This window comes from Chionomys nivalis, chromosome 23, assembly GCF_950005125.1.
Source record: "Chionomys nivalis chromosome 23, mChiNiv1.1, whole genome shotgun sequence".
Lineage (NCBI taxonomy): Eukaryota > Metazoa > Chordata > Mammalia > Rodentia > Cricetidae > Chionomys > Chionomys nivalis.
In genome coordinates, this window is record NC_080108.1 from 14,913,364 (window position 1) to 14,939,292 (window position 25,929).

At 42.2% G+C, this 25,929-nt stretch overlaps 1 protein-coding gene across 2 annotated transcripts in view; it reads left to right on the forward strand.

Annotated features, from left to right (window-relative positions):
- Positions 1-8,026: 8,026 nt before the first annotated feature.
- LOC130865092 (BOS complex subunit NOMO1-like) overlaps positions 8,027-25,929 on the forward strand; it is a 38,834-nt gene continuing 20,931 nt past the window's right edge. Inside the window, exons 1-3 of one of the 2 annotated variants that reach the window (XM_057755969.1) lie at positions 8,027-8,525; positions 13,996-14,127; positions 14,657-15,037. In XM_057755969.1, the coding sequence (XP_057611952.1) occupies positions 8,438-8,525; positions 13,996-14,127; positions 14,657-14,682 (246 nt within the window). In that variant the 5' untranslated portion in view covers positions 8,027-8,437 and the 3' untranslated portion in view covers positions 14,683-15,037. Of the gene's footprint in view, positions 8,526-13,995; positions 14,128-14,656; positions 15,038-25,929 lie in introns of those variants that run through there. The other variant, XM_057755968.1, reaches the window with a different exon arrangement.

Sequence of the window (25,929 nt, forward strand, 5' to 3'; positions counted from 1 at the left end):
TTCAGCTTCATATGGAAGTACACACACACACACACACACACACACTCTTACACACAGAGGAAATATCTAAAGCAATCCTATATAATACACACACACACACAGAAGAAATAGCTAAAGCAATCCTATATAATACACACATACATACACACACACACGCTTACACACAGAGGAAATATCTAAAGCAATCCTATATAATACACACACACACACACACACACAGAGGCAACATCTGAAGCAATCCTATGTAATACAAGAACTGCTGGTGTTCTCTGATCTCAAATTGTACTACAGAGATAGAGTAATAAGAAAAACTTGGTAGTGGCATCAAAACAGACATTGATGAAGAAAATCAAACTGAAGACTTATCCATAAGGACACACACCTATGGACACCTAACCTTTGATAAAGGAATTAGAAATGCACACTGGAAAACATACAGCATTTTCAACAAATGGTGCTAGTAAACCTGGATGGTGGCCTATAAAACACAAATATATCCATATTTATCACCCTGCACATAACTTGACTCTAAATGGATCAACATCAACATACAACTAGATACACTGACCCTGATAGCAGAGAGGGTGGAGAACAGCCCTGAACTCTTTGGCACAGAAAAGACTTGAACAGAACGCCATTACCACAGGCAGTGAGAAGAACAATTAATAAATGGAACCTCAGGAAACTGAAAAGCTTCTGTATGGCAAAGGACACCATCATTTGGACAAAGCAGCAGACTATATAATGAGGAAAGATTGTTTTCAACTTCACATCTGATAGAGGGATAAAAAGTAAAACATGAAAGGAACTAAAAAAAACTGGACAACAAGTTTTTTTTTTTTTCTGTGGGGTCCTTGGACCTCCAGGAGTCCCTCTCCCTGTGCTAAGGACAACCATCCAGACCGGCGAGTGGGTGCCATCCCGGGGCGGGGTGGAAAGTCTAGGAAGGGAGCACAGGGCCCCTTAAGCTCCTGCTGCAGGGGCTTCTTTGTTCCACATGATCCTGCCTCCCCCAAGTCTGTCCTACTGTCTGAGAGGTCGTTGGCCCAGGAACAGTTTTTGCTCCTGCACTGAGGAGATCCACCCAGAGTCAGTAGCATAGATTGGACAAAGACGCCAAGACTCTCCTGGCTGCATTTGAAGAAAGAGATGGGCAGGCACCAAAGCAAGAATTCCTCCAACAACCTGAAAGGCAACATGACAACACCAGATTCCAGGGATCACACAACAAGAAGACCTGAACACCCTATTCCAGAAGAAGTAGAAGAAATTGACTTTAAATGTAACATTATGAAAATAATAGAGGACCTTAAACAGGATGTGAAAAACTGCTTTAAAGAAATGGAGAAGACAAACAAAAAGGTAGAAGAAATGAATAAATCTCTCAAAGATACCCAAGAAAACCAAGAGAAAGCAATCAAACAGGTAATGGAAACAGTTTAAGACTTGAAAAATGAAATGGAGGAAATGAAGAAAACACAAACTGAGGGAAGGCTGGGTATGGGAAATCTGGGTAAATGAACAGGAACTACAAAGACAAGTACAACCAACATAATACAAGAGATGGAAGAAAGAATCTCAAACACTGAAGATACTACACTCATGAGGAAATAAACTCATTGATTATAGAAAATAACAAATATAAAAAATCTTAACACAAAACGTTCAGGAAATCTGGGACACCATGAAATGACCAAACCTAAGAATAATAGGGGTAGAAGAAGAAGAAGAATTACAGCTCAAAGGCCCAGAAAATGTATTCAACAAAATTATAGAAGAAAACTTTCCCAACCTAAAAAAGGATATTCCTATGAAGGTACAAGAAGCATACAGAACACCAAATAGACTGGATCAAAAGAAAGCATCCCCTCGCATATAATAATCAAAACATACAGAATAAAGTATGGATATTAAGAGCTGCATGGGAAAAGGTCAAGTAACATATAAAGGGAAACGTATCAGAATTACACCTGACTTCTCAGTGGAAACCATGAAAGACAGAAGGTCTTGGATAGATGTGCTGCAGACACTAAGAGACCATGGATACAAGCCCAGACTACTATACCCAGCAAAGCTTGCATTCACCATCGATGGAGAAAACAAGATATTCCAGGACAAAAACAGATTTAAACAATACATAGCCACAAACCCAGCCTTACAGAAAATACTAGAAGGAAAACCACAAACCAAGGATGCCAACAACACCCATAATAACACAAGCATCTAACAACCCTCCACCAGCACAACTCAAAGAAAGGAAACACACAAACTCTACCACCAGAAAAAATAACCGAAGTTAGCAACCACTGGTCATTAATATCACTTAATATCAATGCACTCAATTCACCTATAAAAGGGCACAGGTTCAGAGAATGGATATGAAAACAGGATCCAACATTCTGCTGTTTACAAGAAACACACCTCAACACTTTATACTCATAACAGGAACAATTCATCAGGAAGAAGTCTCAATCCTGTATACCTATGCCCCTAATATAAAAGCCCCCACATATGTAAAAGAAACATTACTAGAACTCAAAGCATACATCAAACCCCACACTGTAATAGTAGGGGATTTCAACACTCTGCTCTCACCAATAAACAGGTCAACCAGACAGAAACTTAACAGAGAAATAAGAGAACTAACAATGTAATGAAGCAAATGGACTTAACAGACACCTATAGAACATTCCACTCAAACAGAAAAGAATATACCTTCTTCTCAGCATCTCATGAAACCTTCTCAAAAACTGATCACATACTCAGTAACAAAGCAAACATCCATAGATACAAATAAATTGTAGTAACCACCTGTGTACTATCAAATCACCATGGAATAAACTTAGAATTCAACAACAATTCTACCCCCAGAAAGCCTACAAACTCATGGAAACTGAACAGTCAACTCCTGAACTATCCCTGAGTCAAGGAAGAAATAAATAAATTAAAATCTTCCTTGAATTCAATGAAAAGAAAGACACAATATACTTAAATCTATGGGACACTATAAAAGCAGTGCTAAGAGGAAAATTCATAGTACTAAGTGCCCACATAAAGAAAACGGAGAAAGAACACATTAGAGACTTAACAGCACACCTGAAAGCTCTACAAAGAAAAAAAAAGAAGCAGACTCACCCAGGAGGAGTAGAAGACTGAAAATAGTCAAACTGAGGGCTGAAATCAACAAAAATAGAAACACAGAAAACAATCCAAAAAAATCAATGAAACAAAAAGCTAGTTCTTGGAGAAAATCAAGAAGATTGACGAACCCCTATCCAAACTAATCAAACAGCAGAGAGAGAACATGCAAATTAATAAGATCAGAAATGAAAAGGGGGACATAACCACAGACACAGAGGAAATTCAGAGAATTATTAGATATTACTACAAAAGCCTGTATGCCACAAAACTGGAAAATGTAAAAGAAATGGACATTTTTTTTTTAGATAAGTACCATATACCAAAGTTAAATGAAGACCTGGTGAACAATTTAAATAGACCTGTAAATTGTGAGGAATTAGAAGCTGTCATCAAAAACCTCCCTACCAAAAAACGCCCAGGATCAGGTGGTTGCAATGCAGAATTCCACCAGAACTTCCAAGAAGAGCTAATACCTATACTCCTTAATGTGTTTCACATAACAGAATCAGAAGAGTCATTGCCAAACTCCTTTTTTGAAGCTACAATTACCCTGATACCAAAACCACACAAAGACTCAACCAAGAAAGAGAATTACTGACCAATCTCACTCATGAACATCAATGCAAAAATTTTCAATAAAATACTGGCAAACTGAATCCAAGAACACATCCAAAAAATTATCCATTATGATCAAGTAGGCTTCATCCCAGAGATGCAGGGATGGTTCAACATACAAAAATCTATCAATGTAATCCATCATATAAATAAACTAAAAGAAAAAACCATATGATCATTTCATTAGATGCCGAAAAAGCTTTTGACAAAATTCAACATCCCTTTATATAAAGGTCTTGGAGAGATTGGGGATAGAAGGTTCATAACTAAATATATAAAAGCAATATACAGCAAGCCGACAGCTAACATCAAATTAAATGGAGAGAAACTCAAAGCCATTCCACTAAAATCAGGAACAAGACAAGGTTGTCCACTCTCTCCATACCTCTTCAATATAGTGCTTGAAGTTCTAGCAATAGCAATAAGACAACATAAGGAGATCAAGGGGATTCGAATTGGAAAGGAAGAAGTCAAATTTTCTTTATTTGCAGATGATATGATAGTGTACATAAGCGACCCCAAAACTCTACCAAAGAACTCCTACAGCTGATAAACACCTTTAGTAATGTGGCAGGATACAAGATCAACTCCAAAAAATCAGTTGCCCTCTTACACACAAAAAACAAAGAAGCAGAAGGGGAAATCAGAGAAGCATCACCTTTCACGGTAGCCACAAATAGCGTAAAGTATCTTGGGGTAACTCTGACCAAGGAAGTGAAAGATCTATTTGACAAGAACTTTAAGTCTTTGAAGAAAGAAATTGAAGAGGATAACAGAGAATGGAAGGATCTCCCATGCTCTTGGATTGGGAGGATCAACATAGTAAAAATGGCAATTCTACCAAAAGTAATCTACAGATTCAATGCAATCCCCATCAAAATTCCAACAAAATTCTTCACAGACTTTGAGAGAACAATAATCAACTTTATATGGAAAAACAAAAAGACCCAGGATAGCCAAAACAATCTTATACAATAAAGGAACTTCTGGAGGCATTACCATCCCTGACTTCAAACTCTATTACAGAGCTACAGTATTGAAAACAGCTTGGTATTGGCATAAAAACAGAGAAGTCGATCAATGGAATCGAGTAGAAGTCCCGGATTTTAACCCTCAATCCTATGAACACCTGATTTTTGATAAAGGAGCTAAAAGTATATAATGGAAGAAAGAGAGCATCTTCAACAAATGGTGCTGGCAGAACTGGACGTCAATCTTTAGAAGAATGAAAATAGATGCATATCTATCACCATGCATAAAACTCAAGTCCAAATGGATTAAAGACCTCAATATCAGTCTGAACACACTGAACCTGATAGAAGAGAAAGTGGGAAGTATTCTACAACACATGGACAAAGGAGACCACTTCCTACGTATAACCCCAGCAGCACAGACATTAAGGGCAACATTGAATAAATGGGACCTCCTGAAACTGAGAAGCTTCTGTAAAGCAAAGAACACTGTCACTAAGACAAAAAGGCAATCCACTGACTGGGAGAAAATCTTCACCAACCCTGCAACAGACAAAGGTCTGATTTCCAAAATATATAAAGAACTCAAGAAACTAGACTTTAAAATGCTAATTAACCCAATTAGAGTTTTGTTTCTTGACATAAACGTCTTTCACTAGTTTGGCTAGGGTTATCCCAACTATTTTATATTGCTTGTGGCTAGTGTCAAGGGGGTTTCCCTGATTGCCTTCTAATTTCATTTGTCATTTGCATATAGGAAAAATAATGAGTTTATCTTATAGTTTATCTTGTATCCAGCCATTTTTCTGAATGTGTTCATCGGCTGTAGTAGTTCTCCAGTAGAATTTTTTTCGGCTGCTTGTGCTTTCAATTCTATTATCTGCAGAAATAACACTTTGGCTTCTTCCTTTCCAAATTGTATCCCTTGATCTCTTTTAGTTATCTTGATTCCCCTGCTATTACTTTAAGTACAATACTGAATACGTATGGAAAGAGTGGACAGCCTTGTCTTGTTCCTGATTTTTGTGGAATCACTTTGAGTATCTCTCCATTTCATTTGATGTAGGTTGTAGCTTTGCTTTAGATTGCTTTGACAATGTTGAAGTATGTTCCTTGTATCCCCACTCTCTCCAGAACTTTTCTCATAAAGCAGTGTGGATTTTTGTCAAAGCCTTTTTTTGAATCTAATGAGATCAAGTGACTTTTTTTTTTCAGTTTAAACATATGGTAGGTTACATTTACTGATTTTCATATTTTGAGCTACCATCTCTGCATCTCTGGAATGAAGCTTCCTTGGTCATGGTGGATGATGTTTTTGATGTGTTCTTGGATTTAGTTTTTGAATGTGTTTTGAGTGTTGTTGTGCCTATGTTCATGAGAAGAATTGGTCTGTCATTCTCTTTGTTCAATCATGGTATGCTTTGACTATCAGGGTGACTTTGGCCCTATAAAATAAATTTTGCAATGTTTCTCCTTTTACTTTGTGTGATATTTTGAGGAGTATTTTCTTTAAAAGTGTGATAGAATACTGCCATAAACCCAGATAACCCTGGGCATTTTTTTTTAGTGTTCAAAGACTTTTAATGATTGCTACTATTTCCACAGTGGTTATATGTCTATTTAAAATATTTATCTGATCTTGATTTAAGTTTGTCAATTGGACCTATTAAGAACATTATCCATTTCTTTTTTTATCATGGAAAGTTTATTTTTATTTATTTTTTGGTTAGAATTTATTTATTTATTTTTAATTAAATTTTTTAATTAAAAATTCCCGCCTCCTCCCCGCCTCCCTTTTCCCTCCCCCTCTCCCCACTCCTCATGCCCCACTCCCCTCCCCCTCCCTCTCCAGTCCAAAAAGCAATCAGGGTTCCCTGCCCTGTGGGCAGTCCGAGGTCCTCCTCCCTCCATCCAGGCCTAGCTTGGGCAGCTGAAGAGAGAAAGCCTGAAATGGCCCGATCCTATAGCCATACTAACGAATATTTTGCATATCACCATAGAACCTTCATCTGGCAATGGATGGAGATAGAGACAGAGACCCACATTGGAGCAATAGACTGAGCTCCCAAGGTCCAAATGAGGAACAGAAGGAGGGAGAACATGAGCAAAGAAGACAAGACCGCGAAGCGGGCACCCACTCACTGAGATCTACTAGGAGATCACCAAGGCCACCTGGACCGGGACTGAAAATGCATGGGTTAAAACCGGACTCACTGAATATGGTGGACAATGAGGACTGCTGAGAAACCAAGGACAATGGCACTGAGTTTTGACCCTACTGCGTCTACTGGCTTTGTGGGAGCCTAGCCGGTTTGGATGCTCACCTTCCTAGTACATTCCTTTTTTATTTTCCAATTTTATGGAGTACAGGTTTTTAAAGTGTAATAAAAATTCTTTAGATTTCCTTGGTATATGTTATTATGTCCCCCCCTTTTCTGATTTTATTAATTTGGGTATTCTTCCTGTTTTTTATTTAGTTTATTTAGTTTGTCTATCTTGTTGAGTTTTCCCAAAGAACCTACTCTTTGCTTCATTGATTCTTTGTATTGTTTTTATTGATACTTTGTGATTTGAATCTGCTCTCAGATTGGGATATTCCCTACTTCCCTCTCTTCTTGGGTGTGCTTGCAGAAATTCTAAAGTTTTCAGGTATACTGTTGAGTTGCTAGGAGATTTCTCTATTTTTTTATATAAGCACTTACTACAATTAAATTTTCTATTAGCACTACTTTCATTGTGTGCCATAAGGTTAGGTTCATAAGGTTAGGTATGTTGTATATTCATTTTCATTATATTCTAGAAGCCCTAAATTTCTTTATTTCTTTCATGAGCTTGTTTTTATTTAGTAGAGAATTGTCCAGTTTCCACGAGTTTGTTGGCTTTCTATTGTTTCAGGTGTTGAACTCCAACTTTAATCGGTGGTGTTCTAATATCATGAAGGGGATTATTTCAATTTCCTTGTGTCTGCTGAGACTTGCTTTGTGACTGAGTATATGTTCAATTTGGGGGAATTTCTGAGAAGTTATACTCTTTTTTGAGTTGGATGAAATGTGTTTATATCTGTTATTTCTGCATGGTTTAGAATGTCTCTTAATCTCCGCCGGTAGGGCGGGACCTAGAAGAGAGGCGTGGCTTAAGCGCACCCGATTGGAGCAGGTCGCAGGGATGGGCGGGGCTTCTCGGACTCCACTTCGCGCACCGCCTTTCGCCACGCCCCTCCTGGGCCGCTCCCACTCCTGCCTCAACGTGGCTCTTCCGCGCGTGTCCCTCGCGTGTCCCTCGCATGTCCCCCGAGTTAACCGAAACCGCTTGTACAAGCTGGGCGCCGAACGAGAGCGCGGGGGGTGAGGGGGAGCCGGCCTGCGCTGCCCCGCCCGCCATGGCACCGCGTGGGTGAGCTTTGCGCGGGGCGCAGTCGCGGACTCGGGCTCCTCTGCTGCCAAGCGGGGCTGAGGTCGTAGCCTCCAGGGCCGGGGCCGGCCTGTTGCATTAACCACCCTCTTGTCGTCTCCATCCATGGCGGTGTCCTGCTGTCTCTGCGGAACCGGGGCCGGCGCGGCTTCCGTCCTCCGCGGGATACAGGCGACCTGCGTTGCGCTGTAGCGGGCGCCTGGGCCCGGGGGGCTACCGGCCGGGCGGTCAACGAGGGAAACACAGCCCCGTGCTGCGTGTCGTTCAGCCCTAAACTCCGGAGGAATGTGCACTCGAGGATGGAGTCCTACCGGGCCGACAGGGACCTCAGCCGCGAGGACATGGGCTGCAACCTGTGGCACATCAGTGACCTGGAAAACTTGGACGGTGAGCTGCCCCTCTTCTCCCTCCCCTCCCCAGCGCGACTTGGAGCCTTGCAGGTCCCCTGCCCAGAGCTGAAGTAAAAGGTTCACCTCAGAATGCTGTTTTTTTTTTTTTTTCCTAAAACAACAACAAGAGCAACAAAAAACTATTATCAGGCGACTGAGGGTTAAGTGATTTAGGTTTTGCAAGGGCTACAATTAAAATCCTATGAATTTCAGATTCATCTGGATGACCTGGTTTGTATATTTGAAGAAGTTAAAGGAGTCATTACTACAGCTAGCCATGTTTTATCTTACTGATTTTGCAATAACCTTCTCAGTATTGTTTTATCATCAAACTTTATAAGTAGCTTGTGCATTGGGCATAAAATACAGTTTATGTGATTCCTAACTCACAATATTTGAAGTCGCAAATATACCTTATGCCTCGATTTGTTGTTGTTTTCGTTGGTTTGGTTTTGTTGTTTTCTCCTCTAATCATCACACAATTTAGTTAAACTCACTTGAAGTGTATTTATGAGAACGAGTAGACTGTCTTTGGAATGGAGCGTGAATTGTAATGTGAAAAGCTACTTTTAAATTCTAAAGAAAAGGATTTTGTCAGCGTTTCATTTTAGGACGGCAGCTTTATTCAATAAGGATACTCACAGTTTATAGTAAATTCTGGTACTCCATGATTTTTCTAGTGTCATTTAGGAATTATTTTTATTTATCGTTTGTGTGTTTGTGAATGTGTTACTTGTGGCGTCAGTTGAGGTCAGAGAGAGGTGTTGTGTCCCCTTGATCTGGAGTTCCAGGTGGTTGTGATGCTGGCAACCTCTGTCAGGTTGTCGGGAAGAACAGGAAACATTCCTTCTTAATCACGGAGCCATCTGTCCAGCCGCTCGGTGTTACTTTCTGTGTCCATTAGCTTGATCCTCTCTTTAGATGACTTTGAACTGTAGCCATGTGTTTATACATTTTAAAACGTGCAGAAGAATATTAAAGTTAGAAATCCCCCTGAACACCATAATAAAGCTGTCTTTTAAAAGGAGTGAAGAGAGGAATGGGTTCATTGTAGAAGACTGGTACCAGTCCTGTCCACGACTGACAAGCAAAAGCACACGAGATACTTTAATAGTTCATTTTATTGTTATAAAGGTTTACGTCCGACGGGTATGCGGTGGACTTTGAGTTTATCCCCCATCCCTCCCTCCTCTCACCATTCTCACGCCTCCCCTTTCCCATCACTCTCCTTTGTTCCCAGTTTTGCTTCTATGTGCATACCATTCCACACAGAGCATTCGATGTACCTGTTAAGTATGGGGCCCATGAGTGAGAGAAAACATGGGGATTTGTCCTTCTGAGGTGACGTAATTTGCTTGCTATAACTATCTCCAGTTGTCCCCATTTTACATAGGATGACGTAATTTCATCTTCATGACAGAAATGAATTCCATTGTCTGTAAATCACATCCTCATTTTCAATTCCTCAGTGCTGGGCAGTGGTGCAGTAAACATTGAAGTGCAAGTTTTTCTGTGATTTGTTTTAATTTTGGGGCAAATACCCAGTAGTGCTATAGCAGAGCCATAACGGAGATTCATTTCTAGATTTTTCAAGGACATCCATATTAACACATTCTGGACTTGTTTACGTGGTCACCAGCAGTGTATAAAGGTGTCCCTTTTCTCTGCATTCTCACCGGCATTTGTCATTATTTGTTTTCTTAATAAAGGCCATTCTGAATGAAGTGAGATAAAAATCTCATTGTTATTTTTAATTCATGTTTATAATGCCTAGTGAAGTTAAATGTTCTTTCATATATTTTGAAATTTTCTTTCTCTTGAGACAAGATCTCACTATGTGGAACTTGATGTGTCTACCAGGCTGGCCTTGCTCTCACAGAGATCCACCTGCTTCTGCTCCAAATGTTGAGATTAAAGATGTGCTCTAACATTCTTGGGTTCCTACATTTGTTGCCTGTTTGTACTTCATCTTTTGAGAACTGTCGATCTAATTCATTAGACCGGTTTTTGATTAGGTGGTTTAGTTTTTTGTTAACTGTTGATCAGGTTTTTGAGATTTTTGAGTATTCTAGATTTTAACCCTTTGTCAGATGCATAGCGGCAAGGGTTTCTCTGATTCTGTGAGCTGTCTCTTCGTGCATTTGTCTCCTTGAGTCTGTATACATTTTCTTTATGTTCATGCAAACCCATTTCTCGTTGTCGCTGCTATTTCTTGAGAGACTGAGTTTAGAAGTATTTGCCTGTGCTGGTATGTTAAATATTTCTTCTACTTCGTACTTACTAGATTTGGGGTTTCAGGTGTTGCATTGTCTTTGATCTGTTTAGAGTTGGTTTTTTTATGTTGTGAGAGGCACAGGGCTAGTTGTATTCTTCCACTGTAGGTAGCTAGTTTTGCCAGCAATGTCTGTTGAGAAGACTGTTTGCTCCAATGTGTATTTTTCTGATTTTTGTAAAAACATCTTGTGGCCTCTGGGTTTATATGGGGTCTCCTGTGCCATCATTGATTTCTGTCTCTGCCTTTGTCCTACTTTATGATGCCTTTTGTTTTCTTTTTGAGACAGGGTCTTACTTTGTAGCTCCGGCTGGCCTGGACCTCATTAAATCCCCAAGGCTGACCTTAAGCTCACAGAAATCTACCCTTCCACTTCCTCTTGAGTGCTGAGATTAAAGGCTTGTGCCAGTGATGTCTGTATTACCATGCCTGTGTGGTACATGTTGGAATCAGGTATGGTGAGAAACTCCAGCATTTTTCTTTTACTTTACTAACTGATCTTTGGTGTTTCTTTGTGAATTTTTAGCCTTTTTTCCTATTTGTACAGGAGAATGGTGTTGGAATTTTGATGGGAATTGCATCCAGTTTGTAGATTGTTTTTATAGTCTTCCTATTTTCATAGAATTTATTGTTCACTTGGTGCGCATGGGATGGTTTTCCATCATATAGTATCTTTGATTAATCTCTTCAGGATTTTAAAGTTTTCACTGTAGAAGTGTTTTACTTCCTTGGATAACTTTATTACGAGGCTTTTGCTTGTTTGTTTATGAGGTAATTGTGAATGGGATTATTTTTCTGATTTCTTCCTCAACATGTTCATTATTGGTATCTAGGAGAGCTACTAATTTTTGTATACTGATTTTTTTACCTTGTCTCTTTGCTGAAAGTGGTTTTTATTGGCTCTGATAGTTTTCTGGTGGTCTTTAGGTTCTCTTATGTGTAGATACTATCTGAAGATAAGGTTAGCCTGACTTCTTTCTTTCTTCCACTTGTATCCTTTTTATTTCTCTTTCATTATGTTGTCCTACATAAAACTAAAGGCATAATATTGAAGAAAGTACAGATGGGACATCTTTGTCTTGTTTCTTACTTTATTGGACATGCTTTCAGGTTACCCCCACTAGTATAAGGTTGGGTATAGGTTTGTTATATATGGCTTTTCTCATGTTGATATGTTCTTTTTTATTCTATTTTCTCCAGAACTTTAATATGAAGATTACTTTGTTGAAATCCTTTTCTGCATCTATTAAGATAATCTTATGATTTCTGTCCATGAACCAATTTATGTGGTGCATTGAACAAAACATTTTTTAAAATTGTGAATGATCTTTTTATATGTTCTTGAATTCTGTTTGCAGAAATATTTTTATTTTTTTCTTTTTTGTGTGCACCAATATTTGGTGGATGTTTTGTGTTTTAAATGAGATATCAGAAACAATCCCCAAACAGAGGAAAAGAAAAAGAAGATTGACTTTTCAGAGAATGGAGTTGAACATTAGTGTGGACTGTACTAAAGAAATGGAAATCAAGTCATTGCAATCAGCTGTTTGGCACTAGGGCTCTATCTTAGTTGGGGTTGCTATTGCTGTGATGAAAAACCAAGACCCAAAGCATCTTAGGAAGGAAAGGGTGTGTTTGGCCTTCCGTATGCCCAGTCACAGTCCATTGAGGAAAACTAAGGCAGGAACTCAACCATGTGGGAACCTGGATGCAGGAGCTGATTCAGAGGCCGAGGAGGGGTGCTGCTTACTGGCTTGTTCTTCATGGCTTGCATAGCCTCCTTCCTGAGAGAACCCAGGCCCACCAATCCAGAGGTGGCCCCACCCACAATGCTCTGGGCCCTCCCACATGAGTCACTCACTAAGAGATGCCAACAAGCTTGAAGGAGGCATTTTCTCAGTTGAAGTTCTGTCCTCTCGAATGACTCTAGTTTGTGTCAGGGTGACATAAGGAAGAGCCAGCACAGCATGAGCTTACAGAAGAATTTTGCCAATGAAGAATAAGGTGGTGTGGTATGCCCTTTCATTTGAAAGACATCTAGCTTTCATTTGTTAGGCAATTATTTAGAAAAATCTTTGGAAGACCTCAAACCTGTTCAGTAGTCTTAGGGCAGTTTAGAGCATAAAGCTGTTAGTAAGGTTCTAGTGGAGGCTGTAGGGTCCTCTCCAGTCCATTGTTTATGGCCATACTCGTTTAAACCTGTAAACACTAATTTGACAGTTAAATAGTATTCTGCCTCCCAGATTCAACAGATGCTTCCAGGATTTATCTCACCAGAAGTCTTCAGCATTGGTATCATTTAGAGCAGAAATGTAGGCCTGTTCATTAGTATGAATAGGTTCATTTAAAGGGTTCCAAGTAACAGTGAGATGCATCTGGGCTGACTGACAGTGCAACCTGCTATTCTGGGGTTCTTTTGGTATTGAATCACATAAAAGCAATAAATTTCCGGAAAAGTGTGTATATATCTACTGTGAGTCTTTACCCAACTATGTCTGAATATCTCAAATTCTCTGCTACAGTTGGTCTTTGGTTTCCTTGTGTTCCATATGTGAATTTCTGTAATTGCTGACCACAAATACTTTTAAATACTTGTGTCTGTACAGAATACATGTAAACTTGCTTTGTATCTGCTCTCAACACATGCTAATATCTTCAGTACTGTAAGGAATCTAGAGAGGAGCTGTGTACAAACACTTGGCCATTTTCTAGGAGAGACTTGACTCAGACTCTAGTATCTAACAGGATCCTGGAACAGGCACCGCAGCTACTGAGCCATCGCTCCAGCCATCTTAGAATGATCTTAACTTTCTTGCCTTCAGCTCCCAAATGCTAGGATTGTAGGTGTGCACCACGACCCCCCGGCAGGCCTGAGACTTTCACTTTGTAAAATGGACATACTGCCCTTCTTGGAGTCTATAAGGGATTTAAATGCAGTTTCCTCAATGTTGTTGCTGCTTCTGGTTAGATTCCAAGGACTGTGACCTGGAGCAAGTTACTAACTCTCCCCTGTCTTGGGGTGACTGAGAACTGGGTCATTGTACTGTCTTGGAGGAAGTGGGCCAGAGCTGCTCTTGGGGGCTCCCAGGCGTTCTTTCTGAACTTGTCTCCAGGGCTTATTGCTCAGGCTAAGCACTCAGAATCTCAGCAGGGTTTGCTGTGGCAGTCCTGTGAGGTTCTCGGGTCTTCTCTCTAGATACCTGCGGTGACCTGTTGGTGACCCTGCAGTCACTGAGCCGCCAGGGTGAGAAACGCAGCCTCCAGCTCTCTGTCAAGGTCAACTCCATGACCTTTACCTCTGACAAAGTGCTCCCTGGGAAATACAAAGGTAAGATAAAGCCTGCTCCTATCATGAGCTCTCCCAAGCCTGCTCCCCCTTTGTGCTTTCTGTAGACCTTTTCCTGGGAACTCTGTCCTGGGACCTTGACCTGCAAAGGTCCCACCCCACGTGTCTGCTTTGGGGAGGGTGCCCTGACAAATCATTTTATTTCTAAGTGCCAGAACGGTCATGATGATTCCAGTCTCATGTCTGCTGTTTAGCTCTAGAGGGACCTTGGGCAGCCACTCTTTCTCCTCACAGATGGTTTGCTCATCTGTGAAATGGTACGATAGCCTTTCTCAGGAAGGGACTAAGCAAAGCTCAGAGCTTGGTCAGCAGGGCAGTGGCCCATGCGGGTGCCATTCCTGCCCTCAACAAGCCAGCTCCTGCCTTCTTTTTGGACTAGACTTCTGGCTAGTGGAAAGTAGGCTTCTCTCTCTGGGGTCTGTTTTCTGTCTCAGAGCTGGCAAACTGCCTGTTTTATAGTTTCTGTGGTATCCTGTCACGCCCATGCGCACATGCTAACTACTCCTCACAGGCCACTGGCAGAGTCCAGAAGTCTAGACCTTCAAGGCTCACAGGAAGGAGTTCAAGGTCTGCCAGAGCCGCATTCCACATAAACAACAGCAACAAATTGGACAAAAATTAGCTGAAAATATTTACTGAAAGTCTGGTGACCTCTGGATATTTTGTAGCCTGGCATCTTCAGGTTGGATCCTGAGCATCGGTGGGAAAACATGACATCCAAGTGAAGGCTGAGGCTCAGTTAATAGTAAATATGCCAGTGTTTTTATTTTATTTTTTGAGATAGGATTTATGTAGCTCAAGTTTGCTTTGAATTTGCAGTATAGCCAAGGATAACCTTAGATTCTGGATCCTTCTGCCTCCACCTTCCAGGTTTATCTCATGGCGTTGACAAGTGTACTAAAGTTTTATAAGATATCTAGAGTGGGGCTGGGGTCGGGTAGTGTTGGCGCACGGCTTTAATCACAACACCCAGGAGGTAGAGGCAGTTGGATCTCTGTAAATTCAAAGCCAACTTGATCTACAGAGTGAGTTCCAGGACAGCCAGCACTGATACACAGAGAAACCCTGTCCCAAATAGCAACAACAAAGACTAAAGCAAGCAAGCAAGCAAACAAACAAACAAAAGAGTGAGTTTGGAGAGATGGTTCAGTGTTTAAAATCACTGGCTACTCTTGCAGAGGACCTAGGCTGAGTCCCAGCACCCATATGGTAGCTCACAACTGTCTGTAACTCCAGTTTCAGGAGATCTGATGTCCTCTTCTGACTCTCTTGGGCACACATGTGGTAACAGACATATATGGAGGCAAAATATCCATATACATAAAATAAATTTTAAAAAAGGTGTCAAGGATAGAGGAGCAAGGGTAAATGGGGTTTACTATCCATTTATTACAGCTTTTGTGATTACTCCAAAATAAAAAGTAGAATTCCTGCCAGGCAGTGGTGGTGCATGATTTAATCCCAGCACTCGGATACAGAGGCAGGAGGATCCCTGAGTTCAAAGCCAGCCTGGTCTACAGAGCGTTTTAGGGTGGGCGGGGCTATACAAAACAAACAAACAGCCGCAGTCCTGACTATAATAGCATGTTTTGCATGGGAAAGGCTAAATGAGTTTAAATGATCTAAGAACCCTGAATCATGCATAATAGAATAAATGTTTGATTGATTTAACACTCTGATTAGTGTGTATAGCACACTGTAAAAGATACCCAGGGCTGGTGAGATGACTCACCAGGTAAAGGCCCTGACTTCCAAGCCTGGTGACCTGAGTTTGATTCTCAGAAGGGGAAGAGTGCAGGGATGAAGAGCTGGCTCAGTGGTTGAGAGCACTTCTTGTTCTTGCAGAAGACCTAGGTTCAGTTCCCAGCGCCCACAGGCAGCTCACAACCATCTCAAACTCCAGTTCCAAGAAATTTGATGTCCCTTTATGATCTCCTTGGGCACCAGGCACACATGTGGTACAGATACATACAAGCAGACAAAACACATAAAAAGAACTAAATCTAAAAAATATATATTTGGAAATAAGGAGAGAGTGGACTTTATCTTTTTGCCCTCTGACCTCCGTATGTAGGAGTCAAGAATTCACACACCTCTCTCTCTCAACAAAAACACACATACACCCCCCCCTCTCTCTCTCTCTCACACACACACACACACACACACACACACTAAAGAGACAAGTGATAAATGTGCTTTGTAAAAAGGCATTCACTAGGGGTAGCTTAGTAGTCGGGTCCTTGGCCAGCGTGTATGAGTCCCTGGTCTGAAACTCTCAGCACTGGCGGAAAAGATATTTCCTAAAGGCATATAAAGGTTTCCTACGCTGCTACCTAGTCCTTCAGCACAGCTACTTTCCTGTGACAAAGTGACATGAAAGCAGCCATAGACACTATGCAAGTGGGCCGAATGGACATATAGAGACTGGCTAAGCAATTAAGAAAGAGAGGATAGCTTTTCTGTACAGACTAGGAGGTTACTTGATCAAGAAAAGAAGTTTATTTTGGTTCTGAGTTGAAGCAGTGTTGAAAGGCCACATCTGGTGACCTTTTGCTGGTGAAGTCTAGATGTGGAACAGAGAGGGTTGTCACATGGCAAGAGATAGGGAGCACATGTGTGTATGTATTCCATTTTCATTTCTTCCCCTTCTAAGGTTAGCAGTCTTCGACCATGGGGGCTCCGCTTGCTTAATTTTATGCTTAATCTCCCCTGAAAGGCCCCATTTTTAAACACCGTAGCTGAAGTCAGGCTAGTGGTGCTTAGGTTGCCCTTCCAGCACTGGGATGGTGGTGGCAGAAAGACCAAGAAGTTCAGGGCCCGACCTAGGCCCTCTACGTGCGTGTGACCGTTGTGTAGCTTGGTATGTTTGTAAGGCTCCTAGCAGTGAGATCAGGACCTGGCCCTGGCCCTTAGTTGGCTTTTGGGGACCCATTCCCCATGCTGGATTTCCTTTCCCAGCCTTTATGCAGGGGGAAGAGCTCAGTGCTACCTCAACTTGATGTGCTATACTTTGTTCAAACCCATGGGAGGCCTTCCCTGTCTAGAGAAGGAGTGGTTGGAAAAGGGGATAGAAGGGAGTTGCAGGGGAGGGGATGGGAGTGGAGGAAAGAAGGAAAGGGAAACTGGGGTTAATATGTAAAATAAATTTTTAAAAATTTAAAATAAAATTTAAAAAAGGAAGACGTTCAAGACCAGCATTGGCTACATAGAGAATTTGAGGCCCAATTGGGTCCTGTATCAAAAATGTTAAGTAAAAATATTAGATAAAATAGTAAACATTTTATTTAATAATTAACAGCTATTTATGTAGTTGAATTAAGTTCCTACTCTCTTAATGCCTCACTATGGGATAAAATTTCCCCCCCTGGCCGGGCGATGATGGCACACACCTTTAATCCCAGCACTTGGGAAACAGAGGCAGGTGGATCTCTGTGAGTTTGAGGCCAGCCTGGTCTAGAAGAGCTAGTTCCAGGACAGGAACCAAAAAGCTAGGGAGAAACCCTGTCTCGAAAATAAAAAAAAAAAAAAAAAATTCCCCCCCTGAACCCTCAAGGGACATGCTGACATCATAATCTAAATGACAGGGCCTAAAAGCTCCTTGTTAGGCTGGAGGTGGCCCAGAGGTGGGGAATGAAGGCTGCTCTTGCAGAGACTCAAGTTCAGTACCCAGCACCCATGTTGTGTGGTTCTCAAACACCTGTCCCTGCAGATTCCCTCTCGGCCCCTTTCCATAGCACCTGCACTCATACGTGCATACGCATACACACACAATTTAAAATAGTAAGAAAAGCAAATTTTTAAGGGTTCCTGTTGAACTGCACACAAATGTTTTAAGAACCCGAAGGGATGTTTCATTGCTAATTATTTCCCAGGACTCCAGGCTGGTTTACCCCGGTGTACATACATCCATGCTATGTGGCTAGCACCTGCCCGGTGCTCAGGGTACAGGGCAGAGTTCTTGATGATTAAAATCCTTGTAGGAGTTGCACAGCGCTTCATAAAGCACACACTCCATATTTATTCTTTTTTTAGTGGGCTTCCCAAGAATAGTAATTGCGCTGCCCCTATAGACGGAAGACCCTGTGGGGAAAAGACCTAGTCTCCTAAAACGGTGCCTACTAGGCAGTAGTCCGTTGTGTTCTAGAGGAAGACAAGCATTTTCTTTATCAGTGATCACATCAGTCTTGTTTGCACTGCCGTGACTCTAGGGAAGATGGAGTGATGGGTGGTGTAAGGACCGAGCTGGGCAATGAGACCGTCGATCCTCTCTTGAGGCCACTGCTCAGTGTGACGTGTGTCAGGACAACAGCATCTAGGAAATATGGAGACCTGTGAACCTAGAACACCAAGCACCTCCAAGTCCCTGAGGGGTTCCACTTGATCTATCCCAGCTCTCTTAGATTCCACTTGGGTCTGTGTTCTAACCTGCAGTTTGCAATTTATGGCCATAGACCCAGTCCAAACTTGACAGTGACCAGTGACCGGCTCCAAAGAAAATGTGAGTCAGAACAAGTCATTTGGGAAGACCTTTGAAAGTCTGCCTCATCACGCCCCCCTTAATGACAAGTCTGCCTAGCTGAACCCTAGGAGATTCACAGATGAGCTTTAGATATCAGAGCTCTCAGAGCCACGGGCAGACACAGGGAAGGGCAGCAGCTGGTACCTGGGCGTGCCCACAGCCTGGCTTTCCCTGGCAGGGCCTATTGTGATGTCATGGAATTTCAGTATAAAGGCAGAAGCTGTAGCTGAGAGGGGGCATAGGCTTGAGGAATGGCGCTAATGTGGGGCCTGGCTGCCCCACTGCCAGTGGATCTCAGCCTTATGTTACTTGGTTTTTTAGTTTGTGTTGCATGGATACTGTTTTCTAGGTATCAGATCCAGGGCCAGGTGGCAGCCAAGACAGAGGTACGTGATAACCACTCTTTCTCAAGTCACTTCTCCCCATGCTGACGTCCTATAGGTTTGTCTGAATGCCTGTTCTCTGGGCCATAGGAGGACCTGGATGGAGGGCAGAAGGGAGTTGAGACATTACTACTAGATGCTTCCTCTCTTTTCTTTCTTTCTTTTGATTTTTCAAGACAAGGTTTCTCTGTGTAGCCCTGGCTCACCTGATTTCTGTAGACCAGGTTGGCCTTGAACTCACAGAGATTCTTTAGCCTCTGCCTCCCAAGTGCTGAGACTAAGGGCATTAGCCAGCACTACCTGCCTTGTCTTTCTCTTAATTCACTTCAAGAAGCTTTAGGATGGGTATGGTGGTGCATACCTTTAGTCCCAACACTTGGGAGGGAGAGGCAGGAGGATCTCTCTGATTTCAAGACCAGCCTGGTCTACATAGTGAGTTCCAGGACAGCCAGGACTGAACAGAGATTCTGTCTCAAAAAATGAAGACGAAGAGGAAGAAGAAGAAGAAGAAGAAGAAGAAGAAGAAGAAGAAGAAGAAGAAGAAGAAGAAGAAGAGGAGGAGGAGGAGGAGGAGGAGGAGGAGGAAGAGGAAGACGAGGAGGGGGAGGAGGACGAGACGAAGATGAGGAGGACGAGGGAGGAGGAGGGGGAGGAGGGGGAGTGTGAGGAGGAGGAGGGTGAGGAGGAGGATGACGAGGAGGACAGGGAGGAGGAAGAGGAGGGGGAGGAGGAGGATGACGAGGAGGGGGAGGAGGAGGAGCGGGAAGAGGAGGGGAAGAAAGAGGGAGGAGGGGGAAGAGGAGGAGGAAGGGGGAGGAGAAAGAGGAGGAGGGGGAAGGAGAAGAGGAAGAAGAAGAGGAAGAAGAGGAAGAAGAAGAAGAAGAGGAGGAGGAGGACGAGGAGGGGGAGGAGGACGAGGCGAAGATGAGGAGGACGAGGGAGGAGGAGGGGGAGGACGAGTAGGAGGAGGGGGAGGAGGAGGATGACAAGGAGGACAGGGAGGAGGAAGAGGAGGGGGAGGAGGAGGATGACGAGGAGGGGGAGGAGGAGGAGCGGGAAGAGGAGGGGAAGAAAGAGGGGGAGGAGGGGGAAGAGGAGGAGGAAGGGGGGAGGAGAAAGAGGAGGAGGGGGAAGGAGAAGAGGGAGAAGAAGAGGAAGAAGAGGAAGAAGAAGAAGAAGAAGAAGAAGAAGAAGAAGAAGAAGAAGAAGAAGAAGAAGAAGAAGAAGAAGAAGAAGAAAGAAGGAAGAAAAAGAAGAAAGAAGAAGAAGAAGAAGACAACGACGACGACAATGACGACAAGGAAGAGAAGTCAAAGGGGAGGAGAAGAAAAAGAAGAAAGAAGTAGCTTCGGTAGCTTCAGGATCTGTTATCAAATAGACACTGAGGATTACTAGTTATAGAGGAAGTGCTGTCTAGGAGTTCCAGCTGAAATGGAGCATTCATGTGACTTAACTCTGGGGAAGTGAGGGAAAAGAATGTGGTAAGTAAGAGTGGTGTGGATATTGTCCATCGCATGGATGGGAGGCAGATGGTAGAGTGAGCTTGTCTTACAAAGAAAGATTTATAACCATATGACAAGACAAAGGTCTCAGGGAGTGAATTGCAAGTGCCGCTGGGTTGGGGAGTTTCTATTTCCAGTGGGAGAGGGATTGTCTGAGTACATTGTTCATGTGTTTGAGACATCAGTATATCACGCCTCTTCTGAGTCTGATCCTCTGAGCAGACCATGAGCAGCTGGCTCTCCTACAGTCTTGTCATCTTTCCCAGACTTGGCATGCCCACCTCTTTATTGAGTCGCTCCAGTGAGTGTGTGGTATTGCACTGTGGTTTCACGTGCATCCCCCACCCTGCCCCCCAATAAATAATAACATTGAACAACATCTCAGGTTTATTAGTCGTTTGGAAATTCTCCTTTGTAAACTGCCTATTCAAGTCATTTGTGCATTTTTTGTTTGTGTGAATTTGTGTGTGTGTGTGTGTGGGTGTGAGTGTGTGAATGTGTTTGTGTGTGAGCATGTGAGCATCTGGGTGTCTGTGTGTATGTTAGTGATGATCAAATTCAGGTCATTGCTCATTCCAGGCAAAGCAATGACTACATTTCTGGTGCATTTTTTCCTTGATTTTTGTTTATTTGTTTGTCTGTTTTAGTTTTTTTTTTTTTCCTTTTGGTTCTTCAAGGCACAGTTTGTCTATGTAATCCTGGATGTCCTGGAGATCTTTCTGTAGATCAGGCTGGCCTCGAACTCACAGAAATCTGCCTGCCTCTGTCTCTCGAGTGCTGGGATTAAAGGTGTACATCACCACCGCCTGGCAACAGTATGTTTCTATTTATTTATTTATTTATTTATTTATTTATTAAAAACTATAGTTTCTCATTTTACATACCTATCCCAGTTCTCACTCTCTCCTCTCCTCCCTTTTCCTCCACCTCCCCCCATTCACTCCTCAGAGAGGAGTCCACAAAGTCTAGCACATAGGTTTGAGTCAGGACCAACGCCCTCCCCACTATTTCTAGACTGAGCAAGGTATCCCTCCAGAGAATGGGCTCCAAAAAGCCAGTAGAGGCAGTTGGGATAAATCCTGGTCTCACTGTCAGTGGCCCCACAGTCTGCCCCAGTCATACAACTGTCACCACATTCAGAGGGCCTAGTTGGGTCCTATGCTGGTTCCCTCGCCATCAGGTCAGAGTTGGTGGGTTCCCATTAGCTCAGGCAAGCTGTTTCAGTGGGTAACCCCATCATGGCCTTGACCTCTTTGCTTGTATTCTCACTCCTCCTACTCTTCGACTAGACTTTGGGAGCTCAGTCCAATGCTCTGCTGTGGGTCTCTGCCTCTGCTTGCATCAGTTGCTGGACGAAGGTTCTATGGTGATATTTAAGATAGTCATCAGTCTGACTACAGGACAAGGCCAGTTCAGGCACCCTCTCCACTATTGCTTAGTGTCTTAGATGGGGTCATCTATGCGGATTCCTGGGAATTTCTCTAGAGCCAGGTTTCTTGCCAGAATGCTTCTTTATTCTAATCTTTTCTTTTCTTTTAATAGTTTTATTTAAGTATTGGATAAAAGGGACATTTGTCTAGATTTTACAGTCAACATTTTGTTGATCAAATACCCGTGCTGTGCAGCCGTGCACATGAGGATGATGCTATTTGGATTTAGTGGGTTATCAAAAAAAAGGCAGACATGAGGTTGGGAGTTGGATATGTTGTGAGGTATATGGGGGAAGTTGGAGTGGGGAGGGGTGGGTATGATTATATTTTATTGTATGCATGTATAAAATATTTTTGAATTAGGAAAAATTATTTAAAAACCCCTCCATGTTGTGATTTGATACATTTTGCTGCCTCTTGTACTTCCTGTGAGTTGGGATTTTTCCAAAACTCATGTAGAAATATATGCATCTTCCAGGGGATCAGGGTTGCCAAGTGTGACCTTCAGGAGGGATTCATGCCATTCTTTGCAGACTGGGTAGGGTCTCCCAGGCGGGGCTCCTTACTCTCTGAGGACTGGGTTAGCTGCCACAGAAGTCGGATCCATTTTGTCTTCCGCATGCACCCACCAGCTCCTCTGCTTCTGCTGTGAGTTGAAGCTGTACAAAGACGTCACGCGAGTTAAGGACAAGCTAGCACTAGGCTCTTAGACTTCTGGAACCATGAGGCCAACTAAACCCCTTCCTTCATAGATAGGCTGATGACAAATATTCTATTTTTTGCAACTCAACATGAACTAGAACCAGGAGGAATTTGTTTTCTGTTGAGAAGAGAGGACATACTTCATAGGTCATGATACTCATCAGGAGGCACATATTGTCTGCTCTGGTATGGCTATCTATCATCTATCTATCTATCTATCTATCTATCTATCTATCTATCTATCTATCTATCTATCTATCTCTCTATCGTCTATCCTCCACCGCCTATATCTATCTTTTTATGTATTTTTAGTGCTAGGGATCAAATCCAGGGTCTGGTGTGCTAGGCAAGCAGTCCACCACCTTTCTTTCTTTCGGGGGAAGGGGTTAAGACAGGGTTTCTCAGTGTAGCCCAGGCTGCCCTGGAACTCACTTTGTCACTCTGTAGACCAGGCTGGCCTACTCACAGAGATCCACCTGCTCCTGTTTCCTGAGAGCTTGCATTAAAGATACGTGCCACTGCTGCCCCTTGTAAATACCGTTTCTAAATGATGCTGAAACCCCCAAATACAACATCTTTCCATAATGATCTGCTTAGAGGACCCTGCTAAATTTCTCACTTTGAATCTATTCTCCTGAAGGAATATTCTCTAAATCATGTTATGTGTAAATAACAACAGTTTTATTACCTATTTTCCAGTTCTTACTCATGACTTTGTTCTCCTTGCCTTCATTTATGAATATGACTTCCAGTACAATATTCAGGAGCAGTGTGTTGTGGGCCTCTGTCTCTTTTATTAAGTCAAGGAAAGTTTTCAGTAATTCTCTAGTTATGTATAATGTTTTCTGTAGCTTTTCAAATATTCTTTATCAAATCAAGGAAATTTTAGCAAGAATTGGTGTTAATTAAAAAAAATCTTCTAAAATTTTAAATTTAATCTTTTCATACTGGGTGCTAAGTATTAAGTATATTTCCTGCCTCTATTTAGATGGTCATATTTTTTCTTGTTTGTTCAATCAATGTACCGAGTTGCATGAGAATGTAAGATAATAAATCAACTGTGAATTCCTAGGAAATGTATAATTCATTTGTAATGTTGGATCCAACACTTTAATTAGATTTATTAGATTCAGTTTGCTAATATTTTGTTTGGTACTTATGCAACTTTTGAATAAATATATTGAGTGGTCAGGTCTTAATTAGATTTTAGAATGGTGATTGTTCCAGCTTCCTCCATTAAAACAGAAGCAAATCCACATTTCCATCTCATTAACGGAACAGGCGCCCTCAATGCTCACGGAGTTACAGGGGTTTGGGGAGTTTGTACTAAGAATCTGGAACAAAGACCAGATTGTTCATTACACACACACACACATGCATGCACACACACATGCACACACACACACACACACATGCATGTACACACACATGCACACACACATGTACACACGCATGCGCGCACGCACACATACACATGCACACACATGCACACACGCAACACACACACGTTCTCTCTCTCTCCAAAGGAATAGTGACTAAAGTTAAGAAATTGGCTCTCAGCTGGGCCGCGGTGGTGCACGCCTTTAATCCCAGCACTTGAGAAGCAGAGACAAAGGGATCTCTGTGAGTTCAAGGCCTCTGGTCTACAGAGTGAGTTCCAGGACAGGCTCCAAGGCTACACAGAGAAATCCTATCTCAAACACCAAAACCAAACCAAACCAACCAAACAGAAAAACCTCTCACATCTCCTCTGAAACTCATAGACAAACTTAGGTAAGAGTTAATATTATTGTCCCCAGTCCAAAATCTGCAGGACAGGACAGGCTAGTAAAATAGGTAACTTCTGTGTGCTTCTGTTTTGTGGAAGGATTTGTTCCTCTTCAGGGTGTTCTGGTCTCTGTTCTTAAAGCCTTCAGCTGATTGGGTGATGCCCACTCACAGTATGGAAAGCAATCTGCTTCAAAGTGTACTGATTCTAAATGTTAATCATATGTAAAATTACTGTCAAAGAAATGTTCTGGACTAATATATGACCAAACAACTAGGCTCCATAGCCTGGCCAAGTCGACATAAGAATTAACCATTACACTCCTTTCTCTTGCTTCGATTTATTATTATCATTCAGGCAGTGGTGGCACACACCTTTAATCCCAGCACTTGGGAGGCAGAGATAGGTGGATATCTGTGAGTCTGAGGCCAGCCTGGTCTACAGTGAGTTCCAGGACAGGTCCAAAGCTACACAGAGAAACACTGACTCAAAAAACCAAAAAAAAAAAAAAAAAAAAAAAAAAAAAAGACTTCTCGTTATCATTATCATTTTTAAAAGTGTGTGTGTGTACAAAATTGTGTTTGTGTAATTGTGAGTCTGAACATGAGCACAGGAACCAGCAGAAGCCAGAGGTGCCGGACCCCCTGGAGTGGAGCTACAGGCAATTGTGAGCGTTTGCTGTGTGTGCTGGGAGTCAAACCTGGGTCCTCTGCAAGAGCTGCGCTGTAACTGCTGAACCATCTTTCCAAACCCGGTTCTTTCTTTTCTTCTTTTCTATTTGTTTTTTTTAAAGACTTATTTTTTTTAAATTATGTATGCAACATTCCTTCCATGTGTGTCTGCAGGCCAGAAGAGGGCACCAGATCTCATTATAGATGCGCTGAGCCACCATGTGGTTGCTGGGAATTGAATTCAGGACTTCTGGAAGAACAGCCAGTGCTCTTAACCACTGAGCCATCTCTCCAGCCCCCTTCTTTTCTATTTGTAAAGAGTTTCATGACTTAAGTAGTTCTTACATTTAGGTTTTGACTCCATCTCAAGTCCGTTTTTAAATAGCATATGAGTAAAGGCCCAATTTCATTCCTTTCCACGTGGTTATGCAGTTGTCCCAGCACCATTTGTTGAAGGTTCTTTTTTTTTTTTTCATTGAATGGTCATGGAGTCTCTATAGAGAACCAGCTGATTTTTAATATTAGATTCTTAAACCACAACTATTTTTGAGCACTGTAGTTTTGTTTTGTACACAGTTTTCCTTTTTCTTTGTTTTGCTTTGTTTTTCAAGACAGGGTTTCCCTGTGCAGCCCTGCTGTCCTGGAGCTCATTCTGTAGACCAGGCTGGTCTCGAACTCACAGAGATCTGCCTGCCTCTGCCTCCCGAGTGCTGGGATCAAAGGTTTATGCCACCACCACCCAGCTCTGTACAAAGTTTTAAAATCAGAACATATGGGCCTTCCAACTCTTCTTTTTCAAGATTGTTTTG